This window comes from Trichechus manatus, unplaced genomic scaffold (assembly GCF_000243295.1).
Source record: "Trichechus manatus latirostris isolate Lorelei unplaced genomic scaffold, TriManLat1.0 scaffold00030, whole genome shotgun sequence".
In the NCBI taxonomy this organism is placed as follows: domain Eukaryota; kingdom Metazoa; phylum Chordata; class Mammalia; order Sirenia; family Trichechidae; genus Trichechus; species Trichechus manatus.
In genome coordinates, this window is record NW_004443966.1 from 2,944,578 (window position 1) to 2,966,017 (window position 21,440).

The window sequence follows — 21,440 nt, forward strand, 5'->3', positions numbered from 1 at the left end:
GACTTAAAGGACTCGCCAAGGCTATCTCCCTGAGATACTCTTTAAACTTTGAACAGAAACTACTCCCTGAGGTCACCTTTTAGCTAAATAACAGATTGGCTTCTAAAATAAAGAATATCACCCATGAGTACCGCTCTCCTTTAAAAAATCCTCTGTATGAGACTAAATGGTCAACAGTTACTCTAAAGCAAAGATGAGAAGGTAATGGGGCAGGGAAACTAGATTACTGGAAATGGAACAACCAGAACAGAAATAACGAGAATGTTGACACAGTGTGAAAAATGTAACCAATATAATTGAGCAATTTTTGTAGAAACTTTTAAATGGGAGCCTAATTTTAAATAATTTGTGTAGAATTTGTTAAATGAGAACCTCATTTGCTGTGTAAACTTTCACCGAAAACAAAATATTTAAAATATATATATGTATATATGTATATACATATATATGGTCTTTGGACAAAGTGAGGCTAACTTGGGTTTTATTCCTGAATGGCACAGATGGTTAAGCTCTCAACTACTAGCCAAAAGCTGGTGGTTCAAGCCCACCTAGAGGCACTTCAGAAGACAGGCCTGGCAGTCTGCTTCTGAAAGGTCACAGGCTTGAAAACCCTATAGAGCAGTTCCATTCTGCACACATGGGCTCACCATGAGTTGGAACCAATTTGACAGCAACTAACAGCAAGCATCACATACTAGTTAAGTGACCCTGGGCAGGTTGTCAGAGCTCTCTGAGCCTCAATTCCTTCCTTTGTAAAAAGGGACTTACATCACTTCCTATCATACAGTTCTTGGAAGAAAGGCCTGATAGTCTACTTCCAAAAAATCAGCCATTGAAAACCCTGTGGAGCACACTTCTCCTCTGACACACATGGAGTCTCCATGAGTCCGAGTCGACCGGACGGCAGCTGGTAATCATACAGTTGCTGTGAGAAGAACTGAAGGTGACTCATGTACAGTCCTTTGCGCACTGTTTCGCATACAGTAAGCACTCAATAAGGCACCATATTGGCTGTTATGAGGGTGGTAATTTTAGATTTGTGGTGTAGGTTTGGGAGCCCTGGTGGCACAGTGGTTAAGAGCTTTACTGCTAACCAAAAGGTCAGCAGTTTGAATCCACCAGCTGCTTGTTGGAAACCATGTGGGGCAGTTCTACTCTGTCCTCTAGGGTCGCTGTGAGTCAGAATCCTTGTGAGGTCTCTCATGTTTCTGGGTCTTGTAGTGGTTCTCGACTCCGCTGCCCAGACCCCTGGACATATCTTTGAAATACAGATACCTGGACCCTGACCCAAATTTATTCCATCAGCGTCTCTGGTAGTGGAACCTGGAAAGCTATATTTTTTTTTTTAAGTGGCCTTGATGATTGACCACATTTGGAAATCTTTGGGCTGGATGATCTCTAAGGTCCTTTTGAAATCAATGAGCTGGTGGTCCTCTATTATCAAAAGAATACATGCATGTGATTCTATTCAGAATCTGTTGTGTACTTATTCTTTATTAGACTATTCAAGGTATTAAAGAAGTGGTGAAAACCTCCATTCTTTCTGCACATTACTTCAGGGTTCTGAGAGCCTCTGCTAGGTAAAGTAGTTTATTTCTGAAGTAGAAATATAACTTTCTAAAAGTTATTCCAAAGCATCTCCCTCAAAGGTTTGTGGGTTTTTTGTTTTTTTTTTTTCCCAATTACATAATAGTCCACTTTCATTATAGAAATTTGGAAAATACAGAAAAGCACACACACACAAAATCACAAGAAATTCCACCACCCAGAATTAACCAGTTTACTTTTTTTTTTTTTTTAATTGTACTTCAGGTGAAGGTTTACAGAACAAATAGTTTCTCATGAAACAGTAGTACACATATTGTTTTATGACATTGGTTAACAACCCCACGACATGCCACCCCCCCCCCTTTCCGCCTTTTTTTTTTTTTTGGTGAAAATATACATAGCCAAAGGTACACCATTTCAAAAATTTCTACATGCACAGTTCAGTGACATCGACTACGCTCTTCCAGTTGTGCTGTTCTCGCTTTGGATGAAGGTTTACAGAACAAAATAGTTTCTCATTAAACAGTACACATGCTGCCCTATGACAGTGGTTAACAATCTCACAACACATCAACACTATCCTTACTCAACCTTGGGTTACCTATCACCAGCTTTCCTGTCCCCTTCTGCCTTCTAGTCCTTGTCCCTGGACTGCTGTGCCTCATTAGTACCATTTGGTTTTATGGGGCTGTCCACTCCCCGGCTGAATGGTGAACCTCGGAAATGACTTCACCACTGAGCTAAAAGGGTGTCTGGGGGCCACACACTCAGGGTTTCTCCAGTCTCCTTTAGGCCAGTAAATCTGGTTTTTTTTGTGTGAGTTAGAATTTTATTCTACATCCTTCTCCAGCTCTGTCCAGAACCCTCTGTTGTGATCCCGGTCAGAGCAGTCAGTGGTGGTAGCCGGGCACCATCTAGCTGTACTGGACTCAGTCCGGTGGACCAATGTTTACATTTTGAGGAATACCTTCTTTTTCCATCACTACATATTAAACTGGACATAACTTTTTTTTCTTTTTTTTTTTTTTCATTTAAAAATGTATTTTTTAACATGTTCACCCGTCCCGAAGTATTTCCTGCAACGTGTGTTTGTGGGGTTTTTGGCCAGCGTCATTGATGTTTAATTGACGTATAATAAAACTCATCAATTTTCAGTGTGAATTCTTGTCCTTGGAGACTTGTCTGTGATCATGTAGCCACCACCACACCCATAATATCGAATATTTTCCCCACCCCAGAAAGTTTCCTCCTGTTGTACTGTAGTCAGTCTCCTCCCCTACCCTCTGGCAACCAGTGATCTTTCTGTTACCAGAGTTTTGTCTTCCCTAAAAACTCCTAAATGGAGTCATACAGGACGCAGTCTTTGGCGTCTGGCTTCTCTCACTTAACGTCGTCCGTATCTTGGCTTTTTAGAGGCTGTGCAGAGTAGTCATTGTCTGGATGGGCCATCATTTCTTCAGGCTGTCTCCTCTTGCTGTAAATAATCCTGTGGCATCTTCCTTCTCATCCATTTCTGTGTACATCTCTAATTGTAGCCTTAGGGTGAACTTCTAAAGTTGGAATTGCTGTTCAAGAGGTAATGGACATTTTTAAGGCTTTGGATTCATTGCGCCAGTTTGTCCTTCAAAACAGTTGTTCCAGATCTTCCCCGTTTTATGATCGCCGCCACAGAGGATGGTAGTCATTCTCCGAGCAACTTCTGTCCATCTGTCTCTTAATGCCTTTCTCACCAGGTCACAGCCACAGTGTGTTTAAGAGCACACGTTAAGGAAATTGTGACACATTCATGTACTACAGCGGTGCTTCTCGAACTGCCATGTGCGGAGGGATCAGCTGGGGATCTTGTTAAAATGCAGGTTCTGATTCAGTAGGTTTGGGGTAGAACCTCAGATTCCACGTTTTTAACAAGCTCCCGGTGATGCGGATGCTGCTCATCTCTGGATCCCATTTTGAATTAGCAAGACGCTAGAGTATTACGTAGTCATTTATGTTTACGAAGAGTTTCAGTAGCGAGAAGTCTTTGTGCTGTAATGTGCAATGAAAAACTCATTCAAAATGATTGTGATATGATTTCAACTGTGTGTGTATTTGTGTATATATATATAGACACATTGAATAAAGGAAAGAAATACACAATCATGTTAAGTATAGCTACTACTACTGTTCGGTAAAATTTGTAGGTAATTTTCATTTTCATAGTTCATAATGCACGATACGCAGATCTCGTTTTATAGGGAATCTGATAGACATTGTCGCTACTTTGTTTTTCCAGCAGTACTAATGAAGATGAGGATTTGAACCCAGAACAGAAAATAGAGAGAGAGAAGGAAAGGCGCATGGCTAACAATGCCAGAGAACGCTTGCGTGTGCGGGATATTAACGAGGCATTCAAAGAGCTTGGCCGGATGTGTCAGCTTCACTTGAAGAGTGAAAAGCCCCAAACGAAGCTCCTTATTCTTCATCAGGCTGTGGCAGTCATCCTCAGTCTAGAACAGCAAGTCAGAGGTACGTAGGTTCAGCAGAGACACGGAACTGTGCCGCTCCGGGCAGGCAGGGCTTTGGTTCCAGTCTCTGTCCTGCTTGGACAGGTTGTTTCCAGGTTCTTGCAGTTCATCTGTCCTGCACCATCAGGGTGAAGTTTTGCCTGTAGCCTTCACCTCTGTCTCACTGTACGGGTCAGTATCTGTCGACCCACAGCGTCCCTCCAACCAGCGGAGGGTACTTCTGTGAAACCAGGCAGAGAACACACAGCCTCTGCCTGCTGCTCGGCACCAGCGCCTTGTGCTCCTTTGCTCGTTGACTCTGGTCTCCCACACCTTGGATTTGCCGGCCTAGACCTGCTGTCTTCCCTGCTCCTTTCTGTCTTTTCTGTCCTTCCTCCCACTTCTCTATACTCACTTTCTTGCCTGTTTTATCCTTGGGCATCTACCAGGCCCTCTGGTTAACAGGATGCCAAGTCATGACCCATCCTGGCTTTGCCAGATGTGAATGTCCTTCGTGCCCACATCATGAACGCCTTGGGTCAATACATACTGGCACACCTGTGTGTCCCTAAAGGCAGAAATGTGGTTTCCACAGGCACACGCACCCAACTCAGACAATTCCGCTACCATTCCACTTTTGAAAACGTTTGCTAGAACCTGGGAAAAGCTTTGCAACTTCATTTGTTCCACAAGCATTTGTTGCACACCTGCTCTGTTCAGTCAGCTACGTGCTAGTCCCTGGGTTCTTAAATAATGCAAGCTTCCTGCCCCTGAGAGATCCTACCATTGGACTTATGTTTTTGTCAATGTCTATGTATCTTCTTATCCAGGATGATGAGTGCTTTGTCCTCAGCCTGTCTTGCAAAGGAATGCGTAGATGGGGTCCTGGCTTCCGGACCCTGCCCCTAGCCTCTCCTCATTGACAGCAAGTCTCCTTTATCTTTCTTATTTATTGGATATTTATGTAAGATTTTATTTTAAGAAGATTCAAAAAAGAAAAAAAGATAAGAGTGGGGGTTTCTTGAAAACTACAGCTGTGGACCTTCAGCCTTGAATACTCTTCATCGGAAACCAGAATTAGAAAACTTGAACAAAGTTGCAGAAAAATGTATAATAGTAGTTGATTCACCTGTTCACGTCTCTCCAGTCTTTTTATGAATAAGAATGATGAATAGATTATTGTTGTATATGACCAACCTACCACTACAAACGGATCTTCACTCTCCTTGTCTGAAGGTCCTTGAAATACAGGATAAACGGTTCATGCAACCTGGCCTTTAAGGAGTTATGGGCTCCCTTGAGGTATTCATGAAGACAGGCTGGTTGTTGCCCACTCACCTGCGGCTGGAGTGTGTCAGTATCTTCTGTCACTTTACCCGACGTCCTGTCCTGAACGACATCCGACACCCTTTGTTACTCTGGAGGCAGCAAGGCGTCTGTGTTCAGTGGCACAGGCGTGTTCACTCTCCTCTGCAGCCCAGGATGTTTCCCACCCTGACCTCACACATGCATTTATTGTTCGGCCATCACCTCCATCTGGCCTGCGGAAGTCATGCTGTCTGGATGAGGGTAGCCAGGAGTTCCTCCCGTGTGGCACCTTTCCCTCCTACAGCGCGTTGGAGCCATGGTGTTCAGTTGTTAGAGGTGTCCACGCTCAGATCCAGGCCATTGAAATGAGAAGTACCTCTGTTTACAGAAGTTATGAACTCCACCAAGCCTGGGTGCCCCTTACGCATTCCTTTATAACATTGGCTTTGTGGTGTCCCGTGCAGGCACTTAGAAAAGCTGAGTCTGAGAAGGGGTCCAACATCAAGTTCACCCAGCTCCCTGCTGACTTTCTGGTCACCATTATGGGTACTGACTTTTTCATACGATTCTGGAAAGTTCTGTCTTAGGAACTGTTGGCTGATTAGCGTTTGAGCAACGCTCAAACATGCTGAGTTGTAATTTCACCGGGGACTACTTTTATGTTCAGAAAAGCCTCTCTTCCCACCATTCACAGCCTCTGGGCTTCAAAGCCGAGACCTTTTATCCTAAGCTTTATGTAAAAGCCTCAGATCTGATGCTTGTCTGTCTAACAGGGTCTGGAACCTGTCATGCAGCCCACAATACTTGTGCCTTATCTGAGGCAGTGCCCTCAAAGTTTGGTATATCCACTGCCCTTCCCTGGACTTTATCTCCAGCCTTTTTTGGAGTTAGTTTGACGATATTCAACCTGTTCACTTTTGGGACTTCATCATCCCCACAGGGACCCTGCCTGGCAGCCCCCTGGCTCAGCTTGCAGTAGAGCCATACATGTTGTTTACATGGCCTATTCCAGGCGTCCTCTGGACTTCTGGGCTCTTCTCCTGGTTCGGGATGGTGCTTTCAGATACACCTGGCTGTCCACGACGTGTCATCCTGGACCAGTGGTTATGCCAGGAGGGCAGACTAGAGTCAGGTCTTACAGTGCATCTTGGCGAAGGGCAGGAAGAGTGGCTTCCCTCCCAAGCGTCAGATTTTGCCAGAACACTTCACCCCACACACCAATTCCATCTGGTCCCTGCCATTGCCAATTTAAGTCTCCCCATTACCATGACTACAGCTTTACGATTTCCTTCCATTTCTATTCCACAGCAGATTTCAAGCTTCAAGCTTGCACTCTCACCTGAACCCACGACTCAGTTAGTGGTCAAATACTCCCCACCCTTTCCACAGGTCAGCTCAGTCAGTTCTATTCTGCTGATAATTAGGGACCAGACAACTGTCAGATTTTTAATTTCCTGGTCTCCAGTGAGTTTGAAAGTGGATGAACTAGGACAGTGGATTCCAAATCTGGCTGGTCACAGAAGCACCCGAGGCTTTTCCTTTTCCCAAATTTCCAAATCCCAGATTTGGCTGGTATGAGATGGTTAAGCGTGGTAGATTTAGCAGGTGTACTTATTATACCCCACTCCTTTTGAGGTCCCCACTGAAATGAGTTAAAATGGTATTAACCCACAAGGACAGATGGGAGAGAAGCCAATAGCAGAAGAGAGCGAAAAATGTGTGTGAGATGGAAAATAGGTGGAGTAGTAGGAACTGACTTATTTAGACAGAAGAAACTAAATGCTGCAGAGAGGAATACCAGCACGAAGCAAAACATTTCACTCCACAGAGCCCTGAAAGGCGTTGTGCGTACAGGTCCTGGATATCGCAGAAGGCAAAGGTCAGGCACAGGGCTGAAAACAAGAAGACTCACTGAAGGTCTGTTACAGAAAAAGTGATGCCCTAAGCCTCCTCTCCATCTTCCCTTCCACCACAGAAGACTGGACAGTTGTTTTCTGGAGAAACTGAAATCAGAAAGGCTGCAAATCTGGAGCCCCTAAAAGAGCAGGGAATGGGTGAGGCGTGGACCCATCAGCCCTCTCCCACCTTGCTCTCCTAATGCTGGCAGCAGTGTCTATTAGCCCCATCCACAAGGAAATGGAGGCTTCTTCTCTAGTGAAGCCGGATCCTCCAGGGGGAAGAAACCTCCAGATTAGGAATGTCTGAATAACAACGTCTCACATTTGGATGACTGTAGAATAAGACCCACCAGTTGGTGTCTTAACTTTTAAATAGGAAACAACCAAAGATTTAAGAAAAGGCTCCAACATGAAAGAGAGAGATGGAGATCAAAACAGACAAAAAAAGACACTCAGAGAAAAAGAGAAATACACAAGAAGTAGAAGGAAACTTTTTTTTTTTTTAGCTAGGGCTAATACCTTGTACTAAGAGAAAATGCATGTATTAAAGGGAAGAAGGCCATGAAAAAGAAACGTTTAGGTAATGATTAAATACGATAGTGGAAAAAAGTTAACCCAGAAGTCAGCTGATGAAGCTGAGAAAATCTAGAAAGCAGAACAAGAAGATAGAGAGGGAAAAAGGAGAGAAGGGCTAGTGATAAAATTAGAGAAGCTCAATCCAGGAAGTCCAACATCTGACCAGTACGGTTTCTAGAATGAGAACAAAAGGGAGGCAAGGAGATACCACAAAAACAATACAGAAATCTCCCGAGAACTGAAGAATACATGTCTCAGGATTGGTAGGCTCTAATCTTGGGCTAAGTATGATGATTAAAAAATGACCCCAAGCTGACATACATGAAATTTCAGAGCTAACAGGGTTAAAGAGAATATCTTGGAGCTTCCAGAGAAACGGTTTAAATAGCTCATATCCAAATGAGGAAGAATCAAAATACCATCAGTTCTGGATAGTGATGCTGGATGCCAGGAGATGGTGGAGCAGTGCCTTAAAAATTCTGACGAAAAATCATTTGTAATCTAGAAGTCTGTACCTATCCGAAACATTCATCAAAGGCGAAGGTAGAATAAAGAATAAAGATATTTCAGATTTGCAAAAACTTTAAAATTTTACCTCCCATACACTCTCTCAGAAAGCACCGGGAAGATATGCTTTAAACAAATAAGGACGTAATCAAGAAAGGCAAGGGCATGGGGTCCAGGAAGCAAAGAATCTCACACAGAAGAGCAGCAGAAAGAAAGCCTGTGACAAGAGCTGCGTACTAGTCCTCCGGAGCAACCAGTCCATGTTGAAAATGGACACCCAGCTGCAGGAGGAAGGCTTCCAGAAAGAGAAATGAGGAAATCTAATTAATAGATGATATCTTTGGAGCCCTGGTGGCACAGTGGTTAAGAGATGGACTGCTAACCAAAAGGTCAGCAGTTCGAATCCATCAGCCGCTCCTTGGAAACCCTATGGGGCAGTTCTACTCTGTCCTGTAGGGTCACTATGAGTTGGAATCGACTCAGTGGGTAACAGATTTATGATGTATTTGACCTTCTGAAAAAAAATATTGATAGGGATTTGCTGATTCTGTTTGAGCATTCGGAGCACTGGTAGTGCAGTGGTTAAAGTGCTCAGCCGCTAACTGAAAGGTCAGCAGTTCAAACTCACCAGCTGCTCCGCAGGAGCAAGATGTGGCAGTCTGCTTCTGTAAAGATTACAGCCTTGGAAACCCTATGGGGCAGTTCTACTCTGTTTTATAGGGTCGCTATGAGTCAGAATCAACTAGATGACAGTGGGTTTGGTTGGGTTTTTTTTTGTTTTTACTGGAGCATTTGGAGGTGGGGGTAAACCAAAAAAAAAAAAACCAAACCTATTGCCATTGACTTGGTTCCGACTCATAGCGACCCTGTAGGACAGAGTAGAACTGCCCCATAGGTGGGGGGAGGGGAGGGGAATTAGCAATATTAACAAATAAAAAAAAAAAGGCGACTGTTAACTCCAGGATAAACAGTTTATTGTATGAGCAAAGAATCAATCATCATAAAATTCTTCACTCAGCAAGTATCTCCACGTAGTCATAACAACAGACATTTACCTAGTCGTGATGATAAACAGTGACTGTTGATTTAGCCAAAGACTGCGCTGTAAGCTTGTTGAGGAGCTGGCCCTCTAAGAGAGCCACGTCCTCAGCTGCATAACAGAAGCCAATAGATAGAATTCCACTCGTGTGTAAGACTGGGAAACCAAGCATTTCTCAGGCCCTGCAGGTAATGTCTGTCTGCTTACCTCTGCGTCAGACCTTTCTGGCTACCTAATGCGTGTGCCGTGGGCTGCTCACACGCGCCAGGAGGCATGGAACGGCAGCAGTTTCGTAGAGCCTCCTTGGTCTGTAGTGTTCTTCTGGTCCTTTCCAGCTATTGAAGTCATGCCTCCTAGTTCCTGGTGTGACATGGAGTTTCATAGTTGGCCAAGACCAGTGTTTGATTCGAGGAGAATTGCAAAATGGTTTCAGTTGGAAAACTTTCAAATCTCCATGTTTTACATGTGAACTCATTCCCTCTTCTCAGTCTCTCGGGTAGTTATATGAGACTGTTGCCTCAGTGAAGGCAGATGACACGGTTCCTCCTGTTAGTCAGAGGGACACAAGTCTTTGTTAAGAAAGCAGCTCTTAATATTTTTACAGAACGATGAGCTTGCTGTCTTCTCCTACTAGTTATCCTAATAAATTAAAAGTGTACCTTTCTTCCTCCATTAATCCTCGTCTTTATGTAGGCTTCCTGTCTTTTCCTGCATGCAGAGTCTTAGAAAATAACACCAAAATGAAATTTTATCGTGTATGTATCAGTAATAGTCAATAGTGAGTCAGCTAAGTTTACCATAATAAAATTCTCTGTCTACTTTTTTAAATCTCAGAAGTGAACTATAAGTGTGTATTGAAATATACACATTTTTACTTTGCTTAAAAGGAAAAACACCTAAAGAACAAAGGAGAGTTATATTGTGATGCATTCAGCTGCATTCATCTCCTTCCACGTGTATATCGAAGTAGAAAAGCAGAATATGCACCAGTTACCTCTCTCCCCTAAGTAATGGCTGAGAATCTCTCTATGTTATCATTGTCTTTGCTGGTAAGATTCTAGATTAAGCACACAGATGTCTCTCTCTGGGTACCCAGAGGATGTCAGCATTCACACCAGTTCAGCATACCATAGCTTAGCAGGATATGGAGGGGACTTGGTAGACTTGCCAAAATGTTGTTGTAGATCAAATCAAACCATAAAGACTAAATCATAAGCAGAAAATGAAGAAAACACAAAATGGTCACGAAGAAGGACCAATCCAAAGGCTCATTTAATGCTGAGATTTTGTGTGAGCACGTCATTGTAATGTGATACTTCTTTAATATGGGAGTTAAATTACACAGAGTTTGACAGGGATTGATATGCCCTGGTGGCGCAGTGGTTAACAGCTCAGCTGCTAACCAAAAGGTCCACAGTTTGAATCCACGAGCCACTCCTTGGAAACCCTATGGGGCCATTCTACTCTGTCCTGTAAGGTCGCTATGAGTCAGAATCAACTCGACGGCCGCGGGTTTACTGGTTGGGTGATAATCCCCCATAGAGAAAAAAATAACGTCAGTTTGATTTGTTTAAGACCACACAGTCTTTGATTCATAATTTATGACCATAATGATAGAAATTATTTTCCCGTTTCAGAGAGGAACCTTAACCCCAAAGCAGCCTGCCTTAAGAGAAGGGAAGAAGAAAAAGTTTCTGCCGTATCGGCAGAGCCGCCAACTACACTGCCAGGAAGCCATCCTGGGCTTACTGAAACTACCAACCCTATGGGTCATATGTAAACATCAGCCAGGTAAGCATGGGCTTGGGAGAAGTGCAAGGAAATCACCTGCTTCACCATCACCTGGGTTAGAACCTTAGAACAGAGTTCTCTGGTGGCCCTCGTCATTGTAAAGGTCACATGTAATTTGGAATCCAGTAGCTTGTCTTTGTTTTATAATCAAACTTGGAGAGCTAATGTCATTTTATACCAAATTCTTCTTCAAGGTGTGGTAGTGTCCTGTGATGTATAAAATGCTTTTGGTTCTTCTGTTCTGGATCATTATGTGTACTCTCTCATGTGAATTATCATTCTGATCCAAGAAGAAAATACTGAAATGACTCACCATCAAAAACTACTCTTGCTACCGCTCCTTCTCCTCGTTCCTCTCCTCAGTGCTGGGCTGTGCCACCCCCCTTCTGTTTACCATCGAGCTCTTGATCGTGAAGCCTGCACGCATGCGAGTTACTGCTTGCTGCCAGTGCCTCAGTAATGCAAGTTTCTCATATGTAGGTTCCTCCTCGTTGTACACACATCAGTTACACCCTGTAGAATCTGTTACATGTGATGGGAGCCCTGGTAGTGCAGTGGTTAAGCATTTGGCTGCTAACCAAACGGTTGGCAGTTTGAATCCACCAGCTCCTTAGAAACCCTGCAGGGCAGTTCTGCTGTATCCTATAGGGTCGCTATGAGTTGGAATCAACTTGATGGCAATGGGTTATATGTGATAGAGCCAGAATGCCCCTCTCTATGGTGGAGTTTTAGTTGCTGAAAGACTGTTCTTTTTATCTCCCTCTTTGTGGACTAAATACAATTCACCTCATGATTTTTTTATTTTTTTAAAGTGACCAAAGTAAATCGAGGTTGTTGCCTACGCAGTGGTTGACTTGAATCATCTTTTTTTTTTTTTGGTATACATTCGCATTGTCTGTCACCTAACTTGCAAAGCTGATATTGAGGTGGCAGAAATCCACATAAACTGCAGTCATTTTGGGCAGTAGAATGGATTAGGAATAGAACTGGTCACGTGGTTTTATAATCTGCCTTCCGTAGTGAGCAGTCCTTCCTCAATTCCATCAGCAGATTAAAAGCAGTAAGTGCAGTAAATGGATGGGACGTGTGGAGCAGAAAAAAACATCAAGTGCGGTTGTATTTGGTCAGCTTTGTGGGTGTCTCAGGACCACCAGCCAAAAGGTTGGCAGTTCGAACCCACCTAGAGGCACCTTGGAAGACAGGCCTAGCAATCTACTTCGCAAAGTTCACAGCCTTGAAAACCCTAAGAAGCAGTTCTACTCGCCACGTGGGGTTGCCATGAGTCAGAATTGGAATCCACTTGAGGGTAACTTACAGCAACATGGCTATCTTGTTTTGAGCTGAAAGTCTGGAATTTGATGAGGTAGTAAACTACAAACATTAGTAAATAACTCACCTTTTCCTGAAGAATTTGGTTTCCACCACCACTACATATGTCCTTTTTAGGGTCAGACTAGGCCACAGGTGAAGATTTCATTTGGGGAAAAAAGGAGGAAATGTCAATATTTAATTTAATTTAAATGTCAGTTAAAATGAATAGTGTTAAGATTCCAGAGAAAACTCCCAAAACCACCTCCTCCACCAAAATACCCAACAATCTAACAGATTATTCACATCAACGTGACTTTAGGCAAGAGCTGGTTAACTGACAGATCTTCTAAAACCTAGGCCGTTGTTTCATACTCTATGGAAAAGCGAAGTACTATGGAAAAATAAATATGTCTGCTTCATAAATAAACTTTGAAGTCTAAAAATAAAAGCATGTCACTGTTTCTCAATGCAAAAGAGACTTTCTAAATCGGCCGATCATTTCAAAGAAGAGTGATGAGAAGCAGCTTCTTATGCTTAGGTATCAGATGACCACAAGCTGTGAAAAAGGGGGCTTTGTTTCCACCATGACACTACTCTGAGGCCTATGTCCTGTGTTTCTTGTCTTTTTGGTTGTACCCATTTCTCTTCCCAACCTCTCTCTAGCTCGCTCTTCTTCAGCCCTCTCTCCCAGCCTCATATCTTTCTTCTCTCCGTTCTACTTATTTCCTTGTTCTTTTCTGTAGCTCTTACTGCTTTCCTATCTTTACCCTGAATCTCTCTCCATAATGTGGAAATCTCTCCACTTAAACCTTGAGAATTCTCACATATCAGCAGGGGAACAGGATTCTGAAACAAAAGGTGAAAAGACATCAAGATTATGAGAAATGTAGTAAATGCACTTCGTTCCATATATTTTATAGGCTACTGGTTTATTAAAGGAGCCTTGCTGGTGCGGTGGTTAAGCACTTGGCTGCTAACCACAACATTGGCTCTTCGAACCCACCAGCCACTCCACAGGAGAAAGATGTGGCAGTCTGCCTCCGTAAAGATTACAGCCTTGGAAACCCTATGGGGCAGTTCTACTCTGTCCTGTAGGGTCGCTGTCAGTCGGAATTGACTCGACAACAATGGGTAGTGTTTATTATCTTGGAATGTATTTTAAAGGTTGCTGATTTCAGGGAGGTGGTGATTCGGTTTAACTGGATACTGTCAGTTCTTTCTAGAAATAGACAGCAGATTAAGACCAGCAAGAGACGGGGCAGCCGAAAAACTGCTGCTAGAACCAAAATGGCTGAGAAGTGACCCCAGAAGGACTTAACTGTGAAAGCAGCAGGACTTGGCACCATGTCATAGAAGGCTAGGGACGCCCACGTGTCTCAGTTGTCCATCCCTAGGGGTGTTGCTCTGTTACCACATAATGCCCTACTGGTTAATGAAGGAGCCCTGGTGACGCCACGGATAAGCACTCGGCTGCTAACTGAAAGGCTGGCAGTTCTAACCCACCCAGCAGCTCTGTGGGAGAAAGACCTGGTGACCTGCTTCCATAAAGATTACAGCCTAGAAAACCCTATGGGGCAGTTCTCCTGTGTAGAATTGACTCCGTGGCACCCAACAAGAACACTGTCGAATGACGAAGTGAGGGGTGCGATTCTTCCTAAAAATATTTCCATCCAAAATGGTTAAAATGGAAAATTTCAGAGTTACTGCTATGTAGATCGGGGGCATAGATATGTATAAACCCATTGCCGTTGAATCGATTCCAACTCATAGCAACCCTACGGGACAGAATAGAACTGCCACATAGGGTTTCCAAGGAGCGGCTGGTGGATTTGAACTGCCAACCTTTTTGTCAGCAGCTGAGCTCTTAACCACAATAGAGTAGAGGCTTTCTTGATAAAGTCATTAAACGTGTATTGAGGACCTGGTGTAGACAGTATTGGGACCAGTATGAAGATGTGCGCAGAACAGCCTCCGACTTAGAAATGTTCCGTTCAGAGGAGGAACAGAGTGAACTGTCAATGCAAATGGCGGGTGAGATGCAGCAGCCAGTGTCAGCTTTGATCCGTCTCACCACAGAGAGAGGAAGAGTAGAGCCTTCGAGCCCGGGATTGCCAACTCCACTGCTGCCAAAATCAAGGTTTCCTTAATTGCCACAGCTGTCCTATAACCCTATAGCTTGTGATTTAGTAAATGCGTGATCTCCTTTAAAAATCTCACCACACGCAAATCATTTCAGTTACACCTCAAAAGGAAGAAGCTCGTTTATAAGTCATTTAGCAGACTGCTAATTTGGTGCAAACCTGGGTATAAATAAAAATGCCAACTTCATTTTTTTGTGGGGGGAGGGGCTGTTTCTCACAATTGTGTACTAACTGACACCTTTCTTTTCCTCTGCTCTTCCTGCCACAGTTCCAGAGTTATCAGTAGGCTAGATAGAAGGTGACCTCTCCTCACAAGGACTTTGGACAACTCAGATTTTCTGAAGACACAAACCTGACAGGAGGGAGAAGAAAACACAAAACACTTGAAGCAAGAAACTCCTATGTGATCCTGTGATCAAAGCAACTGGTCAACACTTCCGTCAGAAGTGAAGCTAGGAAGCTCGTCAGATAGCGTGTCGGCCCTTGAGATGTTTGGAACATATCATTTTGTTGCAAGCACTGTGTCGCTTCTGCACAATCAGAGACCGTCTCGATCTCTCCACTCACCGTGGAGGTTGCCTTGTGCCTAAACTGAATTGACAAATGCATTGTAACTACAAATGTTATTTATTGTTGTGGAACTGTAAGGTCTACATATAAAGGGAAAAAGTTGATGTGGAAAGCTGACCTACGCTCAGCTGATGCCAGCACTCGTGAAAGCTGTCCCGTGCAGAGAAGAAATCAGTGACAGCCACTTGCCCTTAGCATTCCCGGCAAACCTGTTAGTGTCTTAAAAAGGAAGGGAAAAGTCTTTTGTCGCCCTCTCCGATCCTTTTGCCATATGAATAGTGTTTTCCATGAAATAGGAAAATATTACTTGGTATAGCATTTCTCTCGCTCATTTTTTCACTTGTTTTTGTTTTTCTCATTGTGGGTGTTATTTGGTTTCTGAATCTTAAGAGTTTATGGTCACAGTCCAGAACCTCCACGCAGCCCTGTGTTCTTTGCACACTCACCCGACGGTGAGCAGACACCATCTGTGACCATAGCCTAGCTAAGATCTTACGAGGGGAAGTTTCGCCCCCCCACCCCGATTTCCCCAAAATAAACGTTGCTTTATTTCTAATAATAACCAAGACTTTTCAAGCTTCTAGGTTTCATAGTAAAGCTTGTAATAGCAAACAGTGTAAATTACAAGAGAAGAGTCTACTTTTTAGAAATGGCTTTGTTTTCCAAGCAGTGAGTACTACACATAGTACTTGTAAAGTGTTAGCTGTAAGTAAGCACAAAATGCATTTAAAACACAAAGAAGATTTTCAGGCTGTGATTATGGTGAAATAAGAAAACCCAGAAGTCACCAAGGCAGGTAGTGTGATAAATGAACACGCCACTCCACGGCTAATTACCTAATGGAACCCAAGGGCAGAGGTCCCCTGTGTTCCCTTAGCCTAGGCTTGGTTTCTCTTTCATTTGGATGGCTGGTCGGTAGGGAGGAATTCAGTGGGTGATCCAATCAGCTGCAAACCATCTGCCCTGTCCCAAGAAGGTGAGCCAGATTAGCACTGGACCAGTACTGTCAGGTCATCTTACTACTGCGCGTTAAGGCGCCCCTCTGTCTAATCCTTAGGAGTTGTTTTTAAGACATCATAATCACTTTGAACTTCCATAAAATCCGTCTTCCACCACAACAACCCTGGGAGAGAGAAACATGCTAAACAAGGTTGTCTTGGCTTAATAATTGGTTATAGCCAATCTCAACAATGGCAATCAGCACACAGAAGAAAGGACCCAAATCACTATGTAACTTAAAGATGTCAGTTAATTTGAAAGAACAAAAGCAATTAAGACGGAACTTCAGATCCTCCAATCAGGATGATTCCTAACTAATCAGTCGTTTGTGAACTTCGTGGACTTTTTGGTTACTTTAGTTTGCATCTGTTCCCCAGTTACATCAGACTGTCTGCGGCCTTGTTCTTCATTTCAGTGTTAGTCAGCTAAACAAGTTGTCTCTTATGATGTGTGAGCGCACAGACGCCACTGCCTGGCCTTTTTTTCTTCGGAGCTTGTTGTCTTTTTCGCTCTATTAGACTTTGCAGTATGCCCAGAAGCTTTCCTTCATAAAATAGAAAGAAAAAAAAAAAAACATTTGGCTTATTTTTCACTGTAGCTAGTCTTTTATACAATAATCTTGTAAGAAAATTTCTTGAATTCTAAATATTACTCTTTCTAGATTTTTGAAATCGAAAAGTTTTCAGTAAAAAGTTTCTTACTTTATTTTATTATATTAGGTAGTAAAAATGTAGGGTTATTTACCATAACCTGTTCATTAATATCAGAAATTTACAATAGCATTTTAAGACCATAGTAGGATTCTAGCATACCGTGTAGTACCTATGGAGTATTGTAAGAGCTAATTGTCCGAGATGAATTGCTTCTCATCTTGTTCTCCAGTTTCCATTGTTGGTTTATTGCAGATTTGTATCCTGTGTCAAATTCAAGGTATTATTGATAAACCTTTTCAACCAGCAGCAAGAAGTTCAAAATTTTTTCTGTCACTGTAACAGAAAACTCAATATGTATATAACATTTATGTAGCAATAAATGTGCCATCTTTTTTTTAACATGGTAAACTATTGAGTTTTTTTTTTTTTTACATTTCTCATTTTCAAGGAGTAGCTCATTTTGTTTTCTGTTCTCCATCTCATTTCTCCCAGAAAAGCCCGCACTGCGTTTCATACCTGCATTACATGCGGCATTATCTGAGAAACCCTTCGGGACAGAGTGAAACTTGTCAGAGCTCAGTTGATAATCTAGTCTGGAGCTTCTCTGGGTTGTGTGTGTCTCCTCTCGCCCTCTCTGCTGATGGTGGCCTTTTAGCCTTTTGCTGAAGGTCGACCAAAACGGCGATTAGTGAAGGTGATCTATTCATTAGTAGAAGAAGATGGGAAAAGACTCAAACGGGGTTTTTCGACTTGATGTTCTTCAAAGCGGTTTTGTATGTTTCATGTCCCGTTTCTCTCAAAAAGCCTGTGTCATTAGGGAATGGTATTATTTACTGTTTCAGATAAAAAGTTCAACTGTAATCCCAGTCTCCACCCACCCTCCCTCTCCCCAACCAAAAATGCGCACAGTGAGATCCGTGAGGGCTTCCCTCCAGGCAAAAGCCCCAGCGCTTCCCTGGACAAACAGTGAGTGACTTTCTGTAGGCCTGTGAAGGAGGTACCCACAGACACACCACACCTTGCAGTCCTGGCAAATTGCTTCTCTTGGTGGGTTCCAAAATCCACTGTTCACGTTGGCAGCCCAGCAGACTTGGTGGGAACAGTTCAACTTTTTAGTTTGATTTCTCTTTATACAAAATAATTTTTAAAAAAGTCCATTTAATAAAATTATGTAATATGTGTGTGTGTGTATATATACACATACATATACATACATAGACATATATGTAATGTCAGAGCTGAAATGAAAGTTAGAGACCATCTAGTCACTGCCTCCTTTGCAGATTTATAAAAACTGAAGCCCAGAGAAGTTGTATGTGTTCAAGAGCACATAACTGGTAACAGGTGAAGACACTTAAAATGTTTCCTACAAAACACCCCTGCCTTTTCTTTCTCTTTACAGATTTTAGGCCCATTCTATACAGTGACTTCCTTTTTCTGTTCTCTGCTTCACTTTTTTCTTCCATTTTTCTCTCCTGTAGTTCATATTTTTCTTCCATGGAAGCTCACTTCAAATATACATCACTCACTCTGTGTGTGTTGGTTAAAGGTTAAAGAGTGTTAGCTTTGGCATCTGTCTATGATTCAAATCCAAGCTCAATATCTAATTACTCTCATTTCCTTACCTGAAAAATGGAGATACCTGTTAGGCAGAATTGTGTAAGTATGGAATGAAACAATGTATGACAAGCTCTTACCATAGTGTCTGTCACATAATAAGTACTCAATAAATGATAAATATTTTTAAAATAAATAGTGGCTTCCCTTATAACTAGCTACCAGGATGATTCCTCTTCCACCATCCTGTGAGGTACATGGTGGTACAGTCAGCCCCCTAGGTGTCAACCCACCTGGCTTTGACATGCAGTTCTGTGCAGGAGTCTATGTTCTTTGGAGCCAGAGTCCAATGGAACATTGCATTTATTTTCAGTTCCTTCCCAAGGCTAGATTTTTTTTTAACCTTTACATTTCAAAAAACCCAGCAGGCTTTGCCTGGTCTCTGTGGGTTGGCAGCTGCGTCTGGGTCTTCAAGGAAGGAGATGCCGAAATGGAGTTACAAGTACAAGGGATTGATTGGAACTAGTACGTGTGGAAAATAACGGAGAGGAGTAAGGTGTAGCAGGGAAAGCCTTCACCTGAGAGAAGGGGCAGGAAGGAGAAGTAAGAAAGGCCTCCGACTACCCTGCAGCTTGAGAGAGTCCTGGGTGAGGGGCACCTACCCAAAGATCATCCATAGGGGAGTCGTGTGTCGGGAGGAAATAAAAAGGACTGACAATGTCCCTGTGGAGACGCTGGTGGCATAGTGGTTAAGAGCTCGGTGCTAACCAAAATGTAGGTCGGCAGTTCAAATCCACCAGGTGCTCCGTAGACACCCTACGCGGCAGTTCTACTCTGTCCTCCAGGGTCGCTATGAGTCAGAATCGACTCGGCAACAGATTTGGCTTTTCGGTTTGACGTCCTGGCAGTGGTCGAGCCGTGGCTGGAAGCTGCTGGAGAGAATGAGGCCCCAGTCTGAGCAGTGCAGCAAAGGTGCTGAGGCCGGAGGCTGACAGCTCACAGCTCGCCCAACAGCTGCCCCTTGAAGGGAGCCCTCAGAGGCACGCCTCTGTGGCTTCCGCAGCCCCTCATCGCGAAGCGAAAGGGTCTTGTGCCGTCGCCGGGACCTAGCTGACCTCACCAGGCTGACTAGTGTTCCAAGACTCGTAGCTCCTTCTCCCACAGCATTCCACAGGCAAGTGATGCTTGTCGTTTGGGAAGATGAATCCCTTTCCGCTTCCTTCTTCTTGGGCTCTGGGGTGGGTTTATGTAATATGGCCGTGTTTAGTATTCTGGTGTCCTTCCCCAGACCTAGTGAGAGTCTCTGCCTGCTGGCTCAGAGGATGGTCCACGAAGTCCTTGTGGACACCTGGCTTCGGAAGGCCACGCTGTCCTCATCGTTTTGGGGTGCTTCCCTGAGACCCTCAGCCCCAGGGGTTCTCACCTCTGCCCTCTACAGGGGCCTGTGCATGGGAGAAGGAATGCCTCTCCTGTCTTTCTTTCCCTCTTTAGTTGTTGCCAGAAGACACCTGAAGGAGTTTTTCTGTTGGCTTTATCCCAGGCCGCTAATCCCTTCCCAGGGCTCCAGCTGCCGCCTGCTGCATAGTCTCCTTTCTCACTCTGCAGGGTCAGCGCCCCACTAGGCAGGGTCCCACGTGAAAACCTCTCAGGCCCTCCCTGAACCCTTTTGTCTTGAGGCAAAACACAACGCCCAAGGCCCCCAAACCTTTCAAAGCCTGTGAAACTGTTTGCTAACCGAAAACAATCTAACGGTGCCAAAAGATAAAAAATGGCAAAACTGAAATTAATTGCAAAAACAGTTTAAAAAATCTTCTCAAATTTTTACAGCAAAATGAAGTTACTATTTAATATGGGATTGGAGCTCACTTTAATATGTTTGATACGATGTGGTCTGGGACTCTTCCAAAGGTCTTCAGCATCCCGGGTTCCTCCCGGCCCACTGAGCTCTGTCTCACTCTCCCCATCTTCTCCCCGCTGGGTCCTGGGAGTCTCCTTGGGAAGAGAAACAGCTGCTCCTTCCTCTCTGGAGGAAAAGACCATTCTATATCTGAAGATCGAGCCTGCGTAGACCCATAGGGTCCCCAGGGACAGCACGAACTTTCTAGAAGGCTCCAAGTGACCACTTTTTCCTGCTCCCCAGGGTGAGGTCTCTCCTTCTGCTGTCTCTTCTAGCCCTGTGAGGCTGTTTTGCTTTCTTCCATTTCCCTGGCCTCGAGCAGGCCCCTTTCTGCAAGCCGGAGGCCCTTTTCCTGGGCAGTTGGTCTTGTTGGGCAAGGGTCAGGAGCAGGCCCAAGGCTGGACCTCCAGCAAGCATGCAGGAAGGCCTGTCTCGTCCTGAAATACAACCTGGCCATTTGCCATGATCATTTTGCTCTCAGTACTCCCAGTGACCACCCTCGCAGCTCAGAAAAATGGGGTGATGTTCCAAAGCAGCGCAGTAATGAAGCTTCAACCCTGCCTCCTAGGGCCTTAGGAGGCCCTGGGTGGCACAAACATTTAAGCACTGGGCTACTAACCAAAAGGTTGATGGTTTGAATCCATCCAGAGGTGCCTTGGAAGAAAGGCCTGGCGATCTAATTCTGAAAGGTCACAGCCATTGAAAACCCTACTGGAGCACAGTTCTGCTCTGAACACATGGGGTCCCTGTGAGTAGGAGGCCTAGGTGGCCTTGTGGGGGCCACCTGTTCTCCCTGCCGCTCCCTGATGCACTCTCCTCCAGGCTGGGCGACCACACCCACTCACCCCACACCCACTCGCCTCATTAAGGCGCGTGCTGAAAGGAGCTGGGCTGTTTTTCAGGCTCTTTCAGCAGTGAGTTACTGATCAACACTGATAGCGCACCCGAGCTTGATCTCGCCCCGGGCTGGCAAAGATTAATTAGCTGGATTCCCAAGCATAGCTCCTAATTAGGCGCTGGAAGAAAGGAAGAAAAACACAAAGGATCTATTCTTCCCCAAGAACCACCGACCTTCTGTCCAGGGCGGGGGCGGGGGAGCAGGAAATCAGGACAGAACCAGGTAAGCAGCACCTGAGTGCCTCCCGCCCAGCCCAGACCCGGG

The 21,440-nt window shown here is 44.2% G+C and overlaps 1 protein-coding gene across 8 annotated transcripts in view; it reads left to right on the plus strand.

Annotated features, from left to right (window-relative positions):
* TCF12 (transcription factor 12) overlaps nt 1-17,225 on the plus strand; it is a 357,906-nt gene extending 340,681 nt beyond the window's left edge. For 5 of the 8 annotated variants that reach the window (XM_004374600.2, XM_023729664.1, XM_023729665.1 and 2 more), the window contains 3 exons: nt 3,821-4,053; nt 10,997-11,150; nt 14,871-17,225. In XM_004374600.2, coding sequence (XP_004374657.1) covers nt 3,821-4,053; nt 10,997-11,139 — 376 coding nt within the window. In that variant the 3' untranslated portion in view covers nt 11,140-11,150; nt 14,871-17,225. The remainder of the gene's footprint in view (nt 1-3,820; nt 4,054-10,996; nt 11,151-14,870) is intronic. The other 3 variants (XM_004374599.2, XM_023729663.1, XM_023729662.1) reach the window with 2 other exon arrangements.
* Nucleotides 17,226-21,440: the final 4,215 nt, after the last annotated feature.